Source organism: Poecilia reticulata, chromosome 9 (assembly GCF_904066995.2).
Source record: "Poecilia reticulata chromosome 9, P_reticulata-male-v2, whole genome shotgun sequence".
Taxonomy (NCBI): domain Eukaryota; kingdom Metazoa; phylum Chordata; class Actinopteri; order Cyprinodontiformes; family Poeciliidae; genus Poecilia; species Poecilia reticulata.
In genome coordinates, this window is record NC_088838.1 from 27,968,229 (window position 1) to 27,987,680 (window position 19,452).

The window sequence follows — 19,452 nt, forward strand, 5'->3', positions numbered from 1 at the left end:
TTAAAGAAAGGTAAGCGCTGTGGACGTGATGCTAGCAAAGCTAGCTGTACAGAGAGACATGTTGCATCTGCGATGAAAAACAGTTGTCACTCATGCGCTGAATTACTGTGTGGAGGTGTTGACTGACATGTCGCAGATATGGGACAACGCTGTGACCAAAGTGCAATATAGTGATGACATTCAGGAACGACCTGATTCTTCTGGACGGATCTTGACTAAGTCCTATAGTGCTGAAACCTCACTGAGATCCGTTCTTTGTTCTTGTAATGCTCTGCGTACACTGCAGTAGCTATTTTATTTCATTGAAATATCTTTATATTGGCGAATAAATAAAACAAGAACGTAGCAACACAGAGCATGCTCATTGCTCTTTGTTTTCATCTCCTGTCATGGTGGCAGACGTTGCAGCAGGAGGGAGGATGAGAACAGTCACGGTGCTCCTCCTGCTTGGTTATTTCTTGCTTATTGGGCTTTGGACAGTGTTCATAGTTGAGCGTTGTTAATTGCTATGTTTAATGGTGCAGACAATTATTATTTCTGACATTGGCAATATGGGTAACCGCACAGTGTGTTATTTTTTTAGGGATGGCAGGAGACCTCTGTGTATTGTGGCACAGAGATGAAAGCAAAACAGAATGAAGAAGAGTTTGAATTGTCACTGGTTAAATTTATTTCAGCTCTAAGTATTTCATATCTAGGTGGTTTTATGGGAAAGTGGATCTTTCAGATCAATTTGAGAAGCAATTTTGATAGGTAAATTTAATGTTATTGTCATGTAGCACGGGGTGCTGGTTTTGATTTGGTCTTGGGTTCGGTGGTCTAGACTACAACTCTGCTACGTGGCTCCTTGGTTCCATGTCCTCCTCTGCCAGTTGGATTTCTTTCAAAATAAATGTGTGGCAAAAAAAGTGAAGTTCATGTTATGTTAGGACAGGAGACCAGATGTTTCCATCCCTGAAATTATGATGCATAGAATCACATATCTTAGTCTAAACTATGTTACAGAGTAAACTCAATAAAAACATGCTTTATCTGTGGCTGTTCATTAAAATGGCACATTATTGATGTATTGAAATTAAATACGATCGGTACACTTAATGATATTAGCGATTAGGTAATGCATTCAGCAAGTACTTTTACTTTTAATACTTAAGTATTTTTAAAAGCCAGTACTTTTTTACTTTTACTTAAGTAAAATGTTAATGTGGTACTTTGACTTTTACTTAAGTACATTTTTGTCTGTGTATTTGTACTTTTACTTAAGTAAATTTTTTGAGTACTTTCTCCACCACTGATTCTCACTCTTAGTTTCCAATTGACAGGATCTTTCTGGTCTCTTTAAATTTCCATTCTTCAGCCACATTTATCTTCAATCCACATCTGTTGGTTACCGATGGAAAATAACCAGTTCCTTTTGAGTTCATGCTCGGTCTAGTTGATAAAGGTGTTGTCAAAAACAATGCAACTAGTAGTCTTGTCATCACAGGTTTGTGTCTCTACGTGTGTGTAATTGACAGCAAAACAAGAAACCTAGCTAACTTACACCACACTACATACCAAAACAAACCTGCAGCTGCTGCAGTCTTAGTGGAAATATCTGACATAATTGATCCGACAACAGTACTGCTAGGAATGAAATGAAAATGTTCTCATTCATCAGGACCAGACACAAACCACTCAAAGACAAACTTTAATGGTAAACTGCAAAACAAAGTGTAAGGAATACAAAATTAAAATCTTGAAAATCTTAAAATATTGAATCCTCAAACTAAATTTGCAGTGGAATTCAAAATTATGTGAAGTTCAACCTTATGAAAATACAATGATCTATCTATGAAATTCCTCTCTGTTTTATTCCCCTTTGCTTTAGTCACTAAAGTCCAACATGACCCTGTATGTATTACCTCTGATACAGCCAGTGGCAAAGAGGGTACAGCAGCAGTGGATGTCTCTGACTGCCAGTGGCCAGGTGAGAGATAATTAGTGCCAGCAGTCGGGCTCTGCCAGCTACCTGTCCTCCGGGATCACCTCTAAGCAGAGGTGGAGGTGATTTATATCTGCCCAGAACTATTGTAGTTGCAAGTTGGCCTGTAAAGAGGTTGAGTGTAATTGCATGGGGCCTGTTGGGGCAGTGATCCAGATTGTGAGGGCATCATTCACTGGAGGACTGGACCTGTAAATCCACTTTGAAGATTTACTGTATGTAATTATGGTTTATCTTTACCATCGGTTTAAAACCTTTATCTGGTTTTTTTATTGGTTTTGAGAAGGAGACGCTCATCCAGTTGTTACTGCATGATAGTTGAAGGTCTCCTTCTAAAACCTCTTTTTATTTTTCATTTTTTATTTATTTGTTTATTTTTTTAACCCCAGCGTTGTCCATGGGATTTGATTGTGTTGCTTTATGGTCAACCCTTTTAATCATGTCAGCTCCTGTCCACACGGGGGCCATTTTGGGTATATCTGGAAAGGTTTTTAGTCGGCTGTGAATCCATACAGATTCTTTGTCTTGGGAAACCAGAAACGATCATTTTTGAAACCAGGTTCCAGAGTAGATGCATTTCAGAATGCTGGTTTGGCCATACCAGCCCTGTCTTATTTAAAAACAGTGACATCATAACTCCATCTCAGGCTCCTCACTCTCATAAATAACAAAAATGGCAGCGTTCAATATTTTCTGTATCATTCTGTGTCTGTGTTACAGCGCCACCAATTGGCCCGGCATACCAACTACATAATTTTCTGTGCTGCTGCATCCTGTCATGTGGACGCACATATTTTTTCTTAATTGGTAACAAATGTATAAATCGCTCGTCTCAGTTTGTTGAAGGCCTTAGAGTGAACAATTTGTAACACATTTGTCTAAGATGAGCAGCTTCTGGATTTGACTGTATGTCAAATCATCTAAAAGAGACAAAGACATTTTTACTCTTTAGCCATCATTTAAAACTTCTTGAACGTTTGTACATTTGTCAAGTTCCAACCACATAATCCAATGTATCTTATTTGGATTTTTGTGTGCTTGACCATTCACAAGATGTTGATGGATAGATGTAAACTCTTGATTATTCTGATGTAGAATGATCAAACAATCTTCAGACGACATTGCATCAGCTTAAAGATCTTCTATTCAACAGATGTATGGATATTTTCAAAATGCTGTGACCATACAAAATAAATATATGTGAATACTTAAAGCTCTTTATAGTTAACATTTAGTTTAGCTAAGGGGAAAATGTAGCAAATGTGTCCATTTCTCCTCCAAAGAGTATTTCAGTGCATGTTGCAGACCTTGATCACACTCCCTCCAGCTTTAGTTTCTTAGAATACTCCCCCTCTCAAAGTGTAAAAAAAAAAAGAAAATAAAACAAACTGTTATGAAAGAAAAACAATTCCTCTTTTAGTCTGGGTTTGATATTCTGTGCCCATCAGATGCGTACTGACTGCGATCGTCCTTCCCCCGGCGGACAGCAATACTGTGAGCCGCTGCAAGGATTTTCTTCAAGGATTTCATCTTCCTATCAACTCTGACCAGCTTGCCAAATTACCTGTTACTGTAAAGAAATCACAATCCAGTAAAGGGGGGGTGTATAGTGTTAGTTACAAAAGCTATATACCCTGCCCTCCACTTCCCAGTTATGGATTATATTGTGTTCTTATGGAACATAAAAATTCCTAATAAACTGCTCTGAATTTGATGGTTGTGAAACGACAAAATGTAAAGAAGTAGAAGGAATTAAAATGTGTCACTTAACAAACATTATCCTTTAGCTGAAATGTGAAATGTCCAACTCTTAAAGTAATAGCAACTTGAGAATCAATCTTTGACCTGGGCATGAATCAAAGCCTCTAATGTCATTTCTCAGTAATTCCATTCTCACACACTCTCATAACGTTGGTGAAGAAAAGAAATGCAATCTCCTGTGCTGCCCTCAGGAGAAACTGTTCCTCCTTAAATGACATTTCAGCATGTGGACGAGCTGGAGATTGAATCCCCGGCGCTCCGATTAGTGCACAGACGGCTGGAGCCACCTCTGCCGTGGTAGAGCAGTTACTAATATCAGCTGTATTAAAAAAAGTTAACCACATCCATACAACACATCAAATGCAATAAAACTTGTATTGAGCTGCAAAAATTTTTGTCATCAGAAGTTTTCAGAATAACTTGGACTTCAGTGGAACTGACAGCGATTAATTGTGAGGTTGAGGAGTAACTTCAGCTTTTTGCCTTGATGATCATCCTCCTTTTTATACGAGTAAGTCTTAAAGAATAACTCAGTCAGTTCTGCCTCATATACAGTAGAGTCCAGAGTAAGTTGGATTACAAGGTCACACCATCCCGCAATGTAAATTTTTACAAAACGGCATGAACTGTGGTCATATGAGTTGATAACTGAGGTTCATAGACTGAGCTTTAGTGACTTTGCAAAAGATATTGGCATAATTTTTATTCTATATGTCTAAAGCTGGTGGAAAGATACTAACCCAAAAGACTTACAGTTGTAATTGCAAGAAAATTAAATTTTACAGTGACTCAAGGAGACTGAATACAAATCTACACCACAGGTTTGTTTGTACAGTCATGTATTAAAATATATTTTATTGCTTGTCTCAGGCAAATAAAAATATCAGCATCACCTTGAATTTTATTATTCGTAAACTGTTTTGAAAACCATGTATAATTTCCCTTCTATTTCATTATATGCACTACTTTAATGTCTCATGGCCCAAAGTTAGCATCACAATAAAAACATTCCAAATAAAATTCAGTTTTTATCTTTATGTAGATTTGTAAACAAAGCTTATCTATACTTTAAAAAGCTACTAGCTATAATCTTATCTGCTTGTCTTGGCTGATGCTTCTAGTTCAGCTTAAAGCATTTATCTGATAACATTTTGCATCTTCACAGTAGTCGAGTTTTACTTTGCTCTAATGTCACCAAATCACGTGTGAATCAGTGCTTGTCACTGAGAATGAAATTGCCAGAGTGTGTTTTGGCAAAGTTTGCTGACATTTGTCACTTTTACAGTATCATGCCCTTCTGTGCTGCTAGAATCAGTGACTTCTTGTGCTGTTGTCTTTGTTTCTCCAATGTGGAAATGAGAGTACAGTTTGAAACTGTGTGTGTGGGGGGGAAGGGGGTGCGTGTGTGTGTGTGCGTGTGTTTGCGTGTGTGCATGTGTGTGTGGTGCATGAAATATCCTTCCTAGATTGTCATTATTTTAAGGGTTGAGTGTCAGAGGGCTTTAATGACAACTTGAGTGTGTGGGGGTTGAAGAGGAACAATCAAGCTGAAGCTATGTGTCTGACAAGCAATTAGTGTGTCAGATCGCGTGTGCGTGTGTGTGTGTGTGTGAGAGAGAGAGAGAGAGAGAGAGAGAGAGAAAGAGAGAGAGAGAGAGAGGAGTATTGTCTGCACGGGTGTACGGATTCAAAGTGTGGGAACAATAGTGTGCACACCTGTGGATCTGTGACTGAGTGTGACTTTGACATTCATGAAAGGAGGAAAATCTTTTTCAGAGTCATAAACAGAAATTAGGCTCCACATACAGGTACATCTCACAATTTGAATACCATTAAAAAGTTTATTTTATTGCATCTTAAAATGTTAAACTAACAATTTAATTACACGCAGAATAATCTGTGAATTTATGCCTGTTAATTTTGAAACGTTTTAGCTAATGAAAAAGAGAATATCACAAAACAGTAAATAAGGCATTTTTTAATAGACATATCAGCCTCTAGCAAAACATCTCTTTGTGCAATATAGACACTCAATCATTGTCTGGGACTATTTTTGCATGAATTATTGGAACAATGTGTGTTTTGGTGTTTTATGCAGTATGACATAAAACACCCCAACACAGTTTTTCCTTCCACTCAATTTACCATTATTACACTCTGACAGTCAGCTGTCTTCCTAGGATTTCTCTAGACCATAAATGGACAAATGTTTGCATGAAAGTAATTCTGTTTTTGTCTTATGGAATGTTATTTTTTCTCATAAATTAAAGTTCAGGTGTTATCTATGAGCTTTATTCTTAAGGTAATGATAAACATCTGTCTGATGAATCTAGGTATGTTACATTTTTTTGTTGAATTACAGAAATGTTTTGAGATGCCCTGTATTTTACATACATGCATATAAATCCTCTGCATATCTGTCATTATGTTGAGGGTTTTCTCATCTAATCAAGACAGTGTGTTGGTTGACACAATGTAAACAGAGTGAACACTTTTAATTGGTCTCTTAATTAACTCTTAATAGCATCTTCAGTGTCAAAACGTGGCACTTGAAAGGAAGATGAAACACTAATGCTGACAGCAACAGCCACTCTCTGACATTGGTTTCTCTCTGGCATTCCTTTTGTTTTTGTGGATGTTTAATATAGAAATATGTCCAAATTGTGCAGAAAGCAAAAGATACTGTAAATGATACTGTAAATCAAAATGACATGTTCGATTAAAGGGGGTTCTGGTTGACTCAGCCAGATACTGTTATCCAGAGTCATAAGCACAAATAAAATGTCCTCAGACAATAGTCATGCTCTGTTGGCAGCAGCTGTTTTGTTTGCACCGATTCTGTGGCAGAGGGGACTGCTGGGACTCAATGCCTGCATTATTTCCATCTCAGTGTGTTTACGAGGTTGATAAGACCGGGAACAAAGACAAACACAGAAATGAGGCGCGGTAAACCCAAAAACCCGCAGGAACGCAAGCATTATGTCGATTACAGATAAGAGAAAGGAAGAAAACATGGGAGCAGATATAATAGCTGCTGAAAGTTCTAACTGAGAACTGAGAACCTGATTTCTTACAGGTTATCCTTACATTTAAAAATCAAGTCCAAATAGATAAAACACACTTTTTTCCATTCTAAATCATTCTTTTCATAATCTGTTTATAACCCATAAGAGCTACTCATATTTGAATCCAATTTAGTAATGTCACCAGAAATATTTTCTGTTTTTTAAAGTGGCTGTTGTTTCTGGTTTCTTTTCTGTTTCTGTGGAGCTACTAGAGCTTGCGGTTCAGACCATAGGTGGTATTAGTCATCACCATCAGCACAGAGTGGGTGGGCGACACTTAAAGTCCTCCAGACTTGTTCTCATCAGCAGCCTAATGGCTGTGTCTTAAACATGTTGTTAGTGCAAGGGTTACTGTTGTTACTGCAGTGGAACAGAAAACCCAAATATGTCCGCAAAATGTTTTTTAGACAATCCTGGGTGTTGTGCCAGGGTGTTTTCTTGAGTCCGTTGTTGGGAACATAAACAATCTGTTTAACAGTGGCCGAAGGAGTTTTGTTACAGACATACTCAAGTTGTGAAAATATAAATTTTAGCACTTTCTGTTCTGATTTATGTCTCCCAAGGGGCTTTTAGTCATCTTCATGTGGGATTGTGTGAACATTTCAGTGGCTCAGGGCACTTCCCAGGAGAATAACACACATGGGAAGGTTAATTAGAAGTGGATTCATCAGGGGACAGGCTCTGAAAAAAGAGAAAAATCAGTATTTATGTGTCCTGTAGAATTAGCTCATCTTCCGGACCATTACAACACTTTGGCTGGAATTCTCTGATGCATTTAACATTTAACTCCTCTGCTTTGTCTTGCCAGTGTAATTAAGATCAGTGGAGGTGATTTTATCAGGACTTAAATGGCGGAAATGATGGAGGCAAATCATTGGAGGGGATTTTGGTGCTCTGGCTTTTTGTAGAGCTTTCACCCATGCATATACTAGCTCTAAGAAATGGCTTTCTTAATCCAAAATATTTCTCTTTTGTATATAATAACATAGAATTAATGTCAGTTATAACTGTCTTTTCTTTCTAGCTTTTTAAAAGTAGTTTTGAATCAATTCGTCCTCAGTTGCCTGCTTTTCTTTTTTTTTTATTGTCCAAAGCAATTAGGAAAATGTGTCATAATCACTGTCACATTCTGCTTTGCTGATTATGGATTTGCAGCATTAGTTTAGAAAAACGCCCACTAGCGGCCTTTTAAACTCACGACTCCGCTGCCTGTCGGTTGTCGGATGTGTTTTTCATCTTCTATAGAAAAACACAGTCGAAGTTTAATAACTGCAGCATTTTTTCCATAATCTTTTTAATGCAATTCTTGTCCTCAATGTTTAAAACTCTGGTCACTTTTGAGCCTGACATTCTTTGGTTGGACTCATGCAGGATTCTGTAAGTTGCATCTAATTCAAAACAGGAAACAGGGTTTGGGAGTCATCACATTGTGCAATTTGAGAAAATTCCTTTTATTTATTAAGTGTAGCTAAAGTTCTGAATTAAAAAATACACACTTGCACAATTCTTTTCCCAAATATGATTTAAAGTAAACACATAAAAAAGGAATTGTCAGATATCTAGGGCTTATGTTGCAGTCGCCAAATATGTCACTCAAGATATTTCCTTTGAATTCACTTTCTATCAACTTGAATTCAGACCAGCACTGTTTCAAAACTATAAGCACCATTGCTACAAAATTGATGCAAATCTCCTGCTTAAAACTGACAGCATGATGGATTAATTTGGCTAGGAAATATTTGATTATTTGATTATTATAGTGCTCAGATGATTCTTAAAGTTGAAGTAGGTGATTTATTTATTTATTTATTTATTTATTTATTTATTTATTTATGTATTTATTTATTTAAATTGCGCTCCTCTGCTTCCTCCCTGTGGTCCTACTGCCATCTGCAGAAATACATAGCTTCCAGTCAGAAACAACCAGTCAGAGCCAGGATGAATTTCTTAGTTGAGTATATTTGTTTGTAGATATATGTGGCGTGCTAAGTACTGAGCAAATACTGTGAGAGATATCTGCTGTATCTAATTATTAAGCATTAGTTGTTTCAGCTCAGCGTTACTTGTCCTGTCCCTGCATGTTAATGTGTGTTAGGCAGACAGGTTCATTAAAAGAAAAACAGAAATGGAAAGAGAAGTCATTTTTAATTGCACTAAAATGCTGCCAAGTAAAAAGCATGATAGATAACTTCATAAGCAAGCAGTGAGACTCTGAGGGAAGTGTTTCATAATGCTGCAATTAGAAGCAGATCCAGGCTGAGGAACGCTGGGATACAGATGGTTTTGGTGTCCAAGATTCTTTCATTCAATCAAATCGTTATTTGATTGCATATTCATAGTTAGATAGACATAAACTTCAGGGGTTTTAGACCTTTCCTACATTAAGAAATCGTCTGAAGTGATCTGTATTATGGATTAAATTCCATAATATAATACAAAATAAGTTGTGCATCGGTTCTTAAAATATGCAATGCAAATAGGTATGAGATAGGGACTTTTTATTATTTCATGATGAAATGATGAATAGTATGAAATGGAATTTGACTGACTTTGCCTTTTATATATATATATATATATATATATATATATAATTTATATTTCAATATAATGTTTAAACCTCACACCTTATGTGTTACAGCATAAGAAAAAAAGTGCAGTTATTTAAAAAAAAATAGCATATCTCCACCTTCTGTAAAGTAATGGCCTTAGATTTGGCAAAAGAAAAAACATTTCACCTCTTTTTTTGCCAAAAGATGATTTAAGAAAGAAAAAATCACATTTAAAAAAAACAAACAAAAAAAAACTAGTTAGGCCATTATTTTTGGGAAAATGACAATATTGAGATTCAGATAAATCTACAAGAAATGTACTCATATATTCATTAACAAGGTAAAGCAAACTATACAGATATGAAATGAGAAAGTGTGGAAATGACAGCAGAAATGTAAAAACTTATTCAGTTTAAGCATTGTGGTGGTTATAGAGTCTAAAAGCTGCTAGGAAAAAGGACCTTCAATAACATTTCTTTGTGCACCTAGGACGCACAAAGACAGTTCTGCTTCATGCAAGGAGCACAACAGGGCATAACAAAGGTTCAATAAAAGGATCTAAAGCACTCGGGGACATTTTACAAAAAAGACAGATTTTCTTTTAAATTTGAAGCAGCCACTGTCTGTAGCACACTCATCTAACAAAAGTGAACATTCCCACTGCCTGTCATTTCTTAAAGATTACTCAAGGTTGCAGCAAACAAGTGGCTAGTTTAGCCTTTTTGTACAAATGAGCCACAGGCCACGAAGCAGCAGGGGAAAAAAATAACTGCCTGTGTTGCTTGGAAGTGTGTATATGTGTAAGACTGCCAGTGTCATTGGCTAGACTTCTTCCTCCTCTCTGTGCAACACTGTGCTCAGGCAGACAGCTCGCCCACAGCAGCACCAGCTCACCGCCCTAATATGTTTTGACAGAGGAAGCATTACCACAGCTCTCATTGCCCTTATGCAGTAAAGCGGGAGTTGAGGCGTGCCCAGTGACTGGTGAACACTGATGGGATCAGCAGCTAATAAATCAACTTCAGCCATCTTAATGAGTGAAATAATTCTCCCCGGTTTGAGCCAAAAACTAGACATTTTCCCTCTTATTTATATTGTGTAACTATTTATCTAAAGCAGCTATCATGGATTTAAATCAGTCATTCTCAGTATTTTGTACTTCATAGTATACTTCATAATGTCAGATCTTTGGCAGCTATGAGACATCAAAGCTCTCACAAACTTCTGCGTCTCCATTTTTTTGTGCCATCGTGTCAGAAGATAGTTATGATCTTGCAGAATTCATGAAGCTACTCCAAGATTTTCGAAGAGGATTTTTTTTCCCCCTCAGCTGTGGCCAGTTTTCAGCTAATATGCCTTGCTGCTTTATGTCAATATTTGTCATATCCCTGCATTTAATATCTGCATCAGGTTTTACCTTGGGGCTGACATAATGTGTATTAATATGAGCATGAGATGGCGTATTTGATTTATCATGCTGCATTAACCTTTCCTTGTATTGATGTTGAATTTGTTCTTTTTTTTCTCGTTCTGCTTCATTAGTGTTCATTTAGTAAATTATCGTGTAAATTCTTGCTACGCCTGGAAAGGAAGAACAGGTTTGAAGAGCTGATCCAAATGTTGTGCACCAGTGTAACCTCACAGAAAACAAAACCTAGAGCTATACTGCCATCTGTCATTAGCTGTACAACACATGAAGCAAACAGTGACTTTAATTTTTCTCTCTCTCTCTGAGATCAGTGACACACCGTCTGTAGTTCTTCCCTTAGCCACACAGTGTCTCTGTGCTCAAGTCTGTTCTCATTTCTGTTTCTGATTAACTTTCTTAGATCAAACATGTTCATTATTTGATACTGCTGATCTTCTCTTTATTTTAAATTGTTAGCTTAGCCCTTGAAGGTTTGATGCTATAAATCAGAAAGAACATCTGTACGTTAAAATTCAACTTTTTGTTGAATTCATTTGACTTAAACCCAACCTTTAATTTCAGAGAATCTTTTTTTCAATCTTTTTTTTAATAAAACACCAGAATTGGCACATCTGTTGTCCATACTTTGTACAAACCTGTTTTCCAACAGGGCAGCACAGTCATTTACTTTAACTTCTTACAATCCAGTACAGGATGAGAAGGAAGCTCTTTGGTTAATCTCATACTTTCTCTTCTCTTTAGCTCAGCCCACACAGATTATAGGATTTGGGACGTGTAAAATTAATTTCTTGAGACTGAGTTGGTCATAGAAGAAGTTTTGTTTTGGGTTTGTTTAACCATTTCTGGAGTGATTTTTCCCATATGTTTTGGATAATTATTTTGCTGAGTAAAACCATGATGACCCATTTTCAGTGTACTGGGAGAGCCCACATAATTTTAATCCAAAATATCCTGATACTTGAATAATTTCATGAAACCATTCACACTAAAAACATTTCTAGATCCCTTGGAGATTTAACAGACAAAATGGTTGCCAGGGCAACATTATTTGGGTCACTCTTACTTTAAAAATGAAATAAAAGACAAATGCTTTGTGCTGTACATATTTTTCCATTTTCCATCAGATCAAATCAAATCAAATTTTATTTGTATAGCACATTTCAGCAGCAAGGCATTTCAAAGTGCTTTACATAATTAAAATAAAAACAGAAATAATCAGTGAGAAAGAGAGATTAAAAAAAATAAAAAAACCAAAATAAAAATAAAAACAAAAAACATTACATCATTAAAACGTCGAAAAGAAAGAAGAAAAAATTAAAAACATGAAAGACATAAAAACATGGAAGACATCAAAACTCTAACCCTAATTTAGCCATAAGCAACTCTAAACAGGTGAGTTTTAAGTTGAGATTTAAAGGCACCCAGTGTTTCAGCTGTTTTACAGTTTTCTGGAAGTTTGTTCCAAATCTGTGGTGCATAGAAACTGAATGCTGCTTCTCCTCGTCTGGTTCTGGTTCTGGGGATGAAGAGCAGACCAGAACCAGAAGATCTGAGGGGTCTAGACGGTTGGTACAGTAATAACAGATCTTTAAGGTATTGTGGTGCTAAACCGTTCAGAGATTTATAAACTAACATCAGTATTTTAAAGTCTATTCTCTGAGCTACAGGGAGCCAGTGTAGGGACTTTAAAACTGGTGTTATGTGCTCTATCTTCGTGGTTTTAGTGAGAACCCGAGCAGCAGCGTTCTGGATCATACAATAAAGTTATTATTATATCTATAAAACAACTACGGGTTTTTAACAGAACTGAAGCTTGACGACGCATCAAAATGTTTGGTCTTCATTGGAAAGTTTGTAACTAGAAGTTCCCAGATACTCTGGACGACATAATAAATTTAATTTCTAAATTACAAAAAAAAAGTTGTTAGAGATTACAATAATTTTCATAGCAATGATTTTCTTAAAAGCAATTAGATTTTCCAATGTAAAATTAAACTATATTTATGTTTTTAGCACTGTGTGTTTTATTACATGCTGGTCAGTTTAAATGTCTGTGTAATCAGAATTTGCTCAATAATACTGTTTGTGCATTAAGAGGATTTAATGCAGTTCAAACAACATAGAATCAAACAAACCAGTGTTATATATAACTGGGGAAAAGTAAGAAGGCAAAATATACTTTCAAGGTTGTAAAACAAATATCAGTGGTGGTAGTTGGGTTTATCAACCCATTACAGTACAAACCCATTAAAAGCCAGCAGGATGACTAGTTCAAGCACATTTATCTCTTGAAAAAAAATGCTGAAAACAGAAGTGCAGTGGAGAATATTTCAAGGAATCCCTGCATAAACTGAACAAGAGAAAAACAAGACAGTGGCAACATATCCACCTCTGACCCAGGAATGACACCAAACCCAATTTAGCCTTTGTTGAAGTTGAAGGTTAGAAAACCAGTGGGAAATGCTAAATGTTGTTCTGCATGACAAGTTAACTTTCACTATTAGATGCTGGGGTAGCTCTCTCTATATATGCAGTATAATAAATCTGCATTAATACTGTCATAAAACTGGAGTTTTAAGAGAAAATCTACTAAACTACAGTTATTTCAGTCCAGGTAACATAATGACATAAACCAAAAAATCTTTTTCAAACATAATAAACGGCTCACTGTTAGAAGAGCTCTCTCATTTGTTTGATTCCAGACTCCCATATCCAATTGGGGATGAAATAATCACAGTCCCATCTCCTGCATCCCAACATAACCAGATGGGTGATGTGTTTCCTGGAGGCAAAACTCAAAATATCATCTCCACTGAACATACTGTGCGCCATGTGCTTCCTAAATGCATTAGTTGTGGAAGTTGTAATGCAACATTATTAGGAGCAAACATTAAGAGGAAGAAAACATCATCTAGCAAACTCTAGGTCATTAGGATGACAGATGAATCGAGAATAGAAATGGGCGATATAAAAAATTGTATGTGTTAAAAGATTTAGGAAACTATCAGTTGTCTTTTTTTTTTTTTTTTTAGGTTTATAAAACATTATTATTATTAGTGGTGGTAGTGGTTAGCTAATAGTGTCCGTTGTATTATACCACACATGTGAATTGTTTGCATTTCCTCAAATCCAGGCTTGAATGTTTTATTTATTTTCTGTTTATTCAACTGTTCAAACACAAATCATGTCAACTGAGGAGCAAATCAACTTAACCAGAGTCTCTATTGTATTTCTTTTTTTTTTCTGATTGATAAGAGCAGCGCACTGTTGACCTCAAAAACAACAGAGCTCTTAATTTAACTCGGCTCTTTGCTCTTATTACAGCTGCAGTGAGGAAAATTAGATCAGTTACTCTTTAGTAAGCCAGTTGTTTGTCTCTCACGTGTACCAATAGGCATCACCAGACCCATTTTAGTTGAATAAAGGCTCAAAGAATATCTTCTGTGCACCTGTACGTTTTATAATCAAACTTCAACAAAACGTAGTGGTTTAACAATAAAATGGCACTTTAAAAGATTCAGAGAAAGATTGATTTGATAGAATATAAAGGAATAAAAAATGATGCATAATGAGACCAGTTTAGATACGCATCATAAAAGTTCAAATCATTTGAGAACTTTCAGTAAACTTGGTTTACTAACCTTGAAAATCAAAAATTTCTTCTTCAACTTTAATGACGTTTTACAAAAATATCCTGTGGTGATGAAGAAGCAGGTATCAGAAACATTCCTATGATATTTTAAACAATTTTGCTTTATTGGCATCGAGCAGCTTCTGCATATTTGCTGCAGGTTGTTTGCTGCACATCCCACAGATACTCTTGTTGCTATTGATCTGACTCTGAATGCCACTGGGGTAAAGCAAACTCATTGTTATGGGATCAAATGAAATGATTTGATCTTTGAGACATGGTTCATTATTCTGCTGGCAATAACATCAGCAGATGTTCAGGGAGGGGAAAGATCTCTGGCATCAAAATATCTATTTGGTTGATTTGATTTTAAAAGTTGCCCTTTTACTGTTTATGTAAAAGCATTATTGCATCATGTTAAAGTTTAAATGAAATGTGATTAAATTTAAATTATATAGGAGTGGCATATGCTGCATTTGCTTTGCTTGGTCTTTCAGAAATAAATAGAGACCAAACACTGAAAAGTTTGCTGCTGTATACAGGCATTGCAGTTGTATGATGACGGTGTTTGCACACCGGCTGATCTGTGTTTCTATGCAAACCAGTAGGACCATGCCGTGGAGTGTTTACCTGGGCCACCTGCTCATTTGGATATGCGGGTTCTCGTTACTCCTGACTGAACTGTGGATTTGATTCATTCGGAAGGCTGCTTTGGTTTATTATTTCGTATCTTCTAAAAGAACAACTGAATATGATGCCGTTTTCAGGACATCAAGAAAATGAATAGCTTCTTGATCGTATGAGAAGAAAAACGCGATCATTAACTTTGCAATTGGTTATGTAACCCGCTGAAAAGCCCGTCGGGTTGGTTGAGCGCTTGACGTTGGATCGTGACGACGAGTGAATGTGAGCTGCACAGGGCGCTCTTATCCCCACCAGGAATGGAGGGAGACTCCACAACACAACCAGGAGTCCTGCTAATTTCCCCCTCAGTGCATCGGAGGACTCTGTGATGCGGCAGGGAGGGAGACGTCCCCCCTCCGTCCCCGTGCGCCGTCAGTGAGACCGGGATGCAGTTTTTCCTCGGCAGGGTCGGCGCCTGAACCGAGCCTGTTCTGACACCAGGAGGAGGAATCGCACTGCTGGAAGTATCGCTTGGCAAGCATGGCAGGCGCTAAACTGACACCCTCGCCATCGGAGATCGACCCAGACGTCAAGACCGACGTGCAGACACCCCCCGAGCCCACCTGGGTCAATCCCTCCAACCCTCTCCGGAGCCCGGGCTCTTTCGGGAGCGATGTCGGCCAAAGGTAGCAGCCGCATATCCAAACCGCAGCGGCGTGTTTCTGAATGCAGCATCCACCAAATAACTCGATGCTGAGTGCGCATAGCGCCTCAAGTCTTACAACTTATTTCGTAATTATGCATGACTGAAAGTTACGCTGCATTACTACTGACGCTTTCCATGCGTTTATCTGCATTTCCCATAGGAATCTATTAGAATGTGTCGAAGCGTAACGCTCCGTTTCTAATTGATATACCTCGTAGATTATTAAATCTTGGGCAACTTTTACGTCAGCCTTAAAGCCCAGATCCTTATTTTTGAAAACACTTGCCAGTCATTTTCTTCACAGCATCACTGTGATTTAATGGCTGCAGTATAGCGCTTACATAATTCAGTGGATGCTGCATTCCTATCACAGTTTTATGAATTGAGATTCTCTTCTTGGGTCAAATATAAACCAGGTCACTGCTTAATTAAAGATGAACAGTTTTTTGGAGACATTCTAATGAACTGCATTCAGAATGGGTGATGAAATAAAAATGCAAATCACAAGAGAGTCTTTATGTTTAACATGCTCCACTAGCATGTTTTACTTCAACATGTGCAGAATCCAGAGAATCAGTCTGCTCTCTCCTTCGATTTGGTAAACAAATTGGATGTGGTACATGTGGGCTGGCTCACTGTGTAACAACCGATGGACTTTTTATCCTTTGTCACACAGAGCAACAGAGATTCATGCTTTACATTGTCTCTGTCATCGTCAGGCTGCTTAAGCTGAAAAAAAAGAAGGATTTTGTAATGTTGGCAATGTTGCATAAAGCTGCTCTGCACAGCCAAACATGCTGGTGATGCATCCATATGCACACATACATATCTTGTTTTATGGAGTACCTAAAAGCAATAGTTTGTGAGAATTGTGATGTTATTATTTCTTTGAATAATTCTCTAAATGCTTACTCATCCATTTTTCACCCAAAAGTTGATTTGTCCTTGATGTTTGTGGTGAGCAGAAATATTTTCTAGTCAGCTGAAGTCAGAGTTCTCTTGGAATGGAAATGCCATTTCCATGTTACCCCCTGGGGCAAATGTCACTTGTTTAAACCTGAATGCAGTTGATGGCAGGGCTGGACGGATGTCACAGTTTGTTAGGAGAATTGGCGCAACTGTCTAACGTTCTGAACATCCAGGTGAACATAAAATGAACACTGTGAGTCAGGGTTTGACACTTAAGCTGGCAAATTTCCAGGTTTCTCTTTCTACTTTAAACAGAACGATAAAGGACAGTAATGTCTATTTAATCAAAAATGATTAAAAAAAACAGTATCCCTTGTTGTGATAACGATGTTAATAGAAGTGCTGGTGATGAACTTGGAAAGGAAAGCAGAGAGATATGTAACAGATGAAATTGCTAGAGGAAGAATAATATAAGCAGTTACAAAACCCCCAAAAATGATTTACAAGGATTACACGAGTGAAAATGAAATTTGCCATTGCTGCTGTGATGGAGGTGATTGTAGTGATAAGTGATTATCTGTTTCTGATCAAAATCTATTTTCTGAAAACCAGCTATTCCACCAGCAGTCAAGCAGAACATATTGACTCTTAGTAAACCCAGAAACTGAGTAATATTTCCCATACATAAATCTGTTTGTATTCTAATCTAATACACAATATCTTTGAATGGCTCGGGCTGTAAAACCTAATGTATCATCTGGCTGGTTGCCCAGGCAACCAGATTTCAGCCATTGTTGTGGTAACGTTTCTATTGTTCGCAAGAAGACTATAGGATATAGATTATAGAGGAATAATGATTTTCTCTATTATTGTTTTGTTTTATTTAGTTGGAATATTTTAGTAAGAGTTTTTATTTATACTTTTTGCTTCCTGGTTGGATTTTGTCTGGAGTTTCGGAGCTTTCTAGGTTGAGAAATGTGATCAGTGTGGGATTTGTGTTCAGTTGGCTGGAGAAACGCTGGAAGTGCAGTCCTTAATAAAATAAATCATATTATAAGCAGTAGAAAACTTTTATCTGCACGATTTACAACATTTTGGAACCCTGTTGTACTAATAACAGAATACTTTTAAAGGTTTTTGAAGAACACATGGAAAAACGTCAGCTAAGCAACAACAGACTAATCTTTTTAAAAGCCAGGCATAGTAAGACATGTCAGGTACATTTTTTCATATTTTACCTCTGGATATTATTAAGCCTGGTTTGTTTTGATGGTTACAGACTGCAGTATATCCATTTCCCAAACTAAGACATTAACATGCAGCCAACAGCTCATAAATAATAAGTTCATATTATGTATACCTAAAAATCAAATCCACTCTTTTACAACTCACCCCTAGTTGCACCTGTGTGGTTTGTATTGTATAACCTCTCTGCCACATATCTGACAATTTGGTTTGTGTCCTCTATAAACTGTCTGAGTGTCAATCTTTTGTGCCTCCAAACACTCAAGTTTGGGCTTTTTTTAATAAACTCATGTCCCCATCTCTGTGCAGGTTGGTAGAAGCAACCATGTAGCCAGAATACTTTATATCTGTGAGCTGCGCAATGCTTGTGTTACACATAGAGTGAATGGAAGCAGCTGAAAGTCTCGCTTTGGAACACAAAAGCAGTCCTTTATACTTTTACCTTCCATGTGGCCAATCAAACTCAATAAGACAGTCAATGCCTGAAAGCTAGAAACTAACTTCAAAGTAATACAAAACATGGTTGATGGGAGAAATTTATATATTTACCTACATACAATCTGAGTACAGCTACAGTCTGACGCTTTTTGTTAAATTTGATTGGACATTGAGAAAAACTGACTTAGAGGATAGGTAATTATTAAAATGTTATTTAGTGACAGGCAATTATCAGTTTTCCTGACATTGTGCAGCCCTAACATGGACGTCGGTAGTGCGGTTCGCAGTTCAACAATGTTATACAATTGACCTGCATGGAGCTGATGCAGATGAGCACTTTGTAATTTATTTATAATGAGATATTTATGTGTAATGGTTGCTATATCTGAGTTGCTAACATGCTCTATATGCACCTGCTGCTGATATTTTGTCTCAGTATTTGCCTTTTGGTACTAATAGTTTTAGGTTTTCATTGGTTTAAAGTTAAAATTGTTGGATAAATTTTGATGCATTAAACATTTTTAAACCTCAATTTACAACAAAACTCTACTTTAGTAAGTAAAGCTTAAAGAAAACATTTTTGAAGACACTCATTAACTAAGTTTAATTCTTTTGGATACTTAAACTGACTTTAATCTTTTTCTAGTCCCATTATCCCTCCAGTCTTTTTTAAACATTTTTATTATCCCATTCTATTGAGTTTTCAAGCATTTATCCTTGGGGTACTTTATATTGAGGGTGTTTTATAGATGTGCTTAAGAGTGAAAAATTAGCTCGACTTTATTCTAAAATTGCAAGGACAAGTCGCCTCAGGTAATGCATCTTCATCTGTCTGCAAAACTGGAAGAAAAAGGGTTTTCATATAAGCCACAAACAGATGTCAGGTATGGGATAAGAGGAATAAAATACTCCAGCTTGTAGGGAGGTGAAACAAATGAGAGCAGAATTGTATTTTTTTTATTTAGTTTTATCATCGCCCTATCGCCATTTTCTCATTTGTTCGCAATTTTAAAAGAATCAGATATTTTCATTTAACAGCTTTTCAACTAATTACTTGTTCATGTCCTTTCTAAATTCACTGCTTGCTTGTTTCATAAAATAGGTTTCAGTG

General features: G+C 36.9%; 1 protein-coding gene across 20 annotated transcripts in view; it reads left to right on the forward strand.

The window, feature by feature from the left end:
- Window positions 1-19,452, forward strand: part of kcnt1b (potassium sodium-activated channel subfamily T member 1b) — an 84,579-nt gene that overhangs the window by 11,699 nt on the left and 53,428 nt on the right. For 2 of the 20 annotated variants that reach the window (XM_008417926.3, XM_008417929.3), the window contains exon 1: window positions 15,041-15,729. The exons of the other annotated variants lie outside the window; for them this stretch is intronic. In XM_008417926.3, the coding sequence (XP_008416148.1) occupies window positions 15,584-15,729 (146 nt within the window). In that variant the 5' untranslated portion in view covers window positions 15,041-15,583. Of the gene's footprint in view, window positions 1-15,040; window positions 15,730-19,452 lie in introns of those variants that run through there. 20 annotated transcript variants of the gene reach the window in all.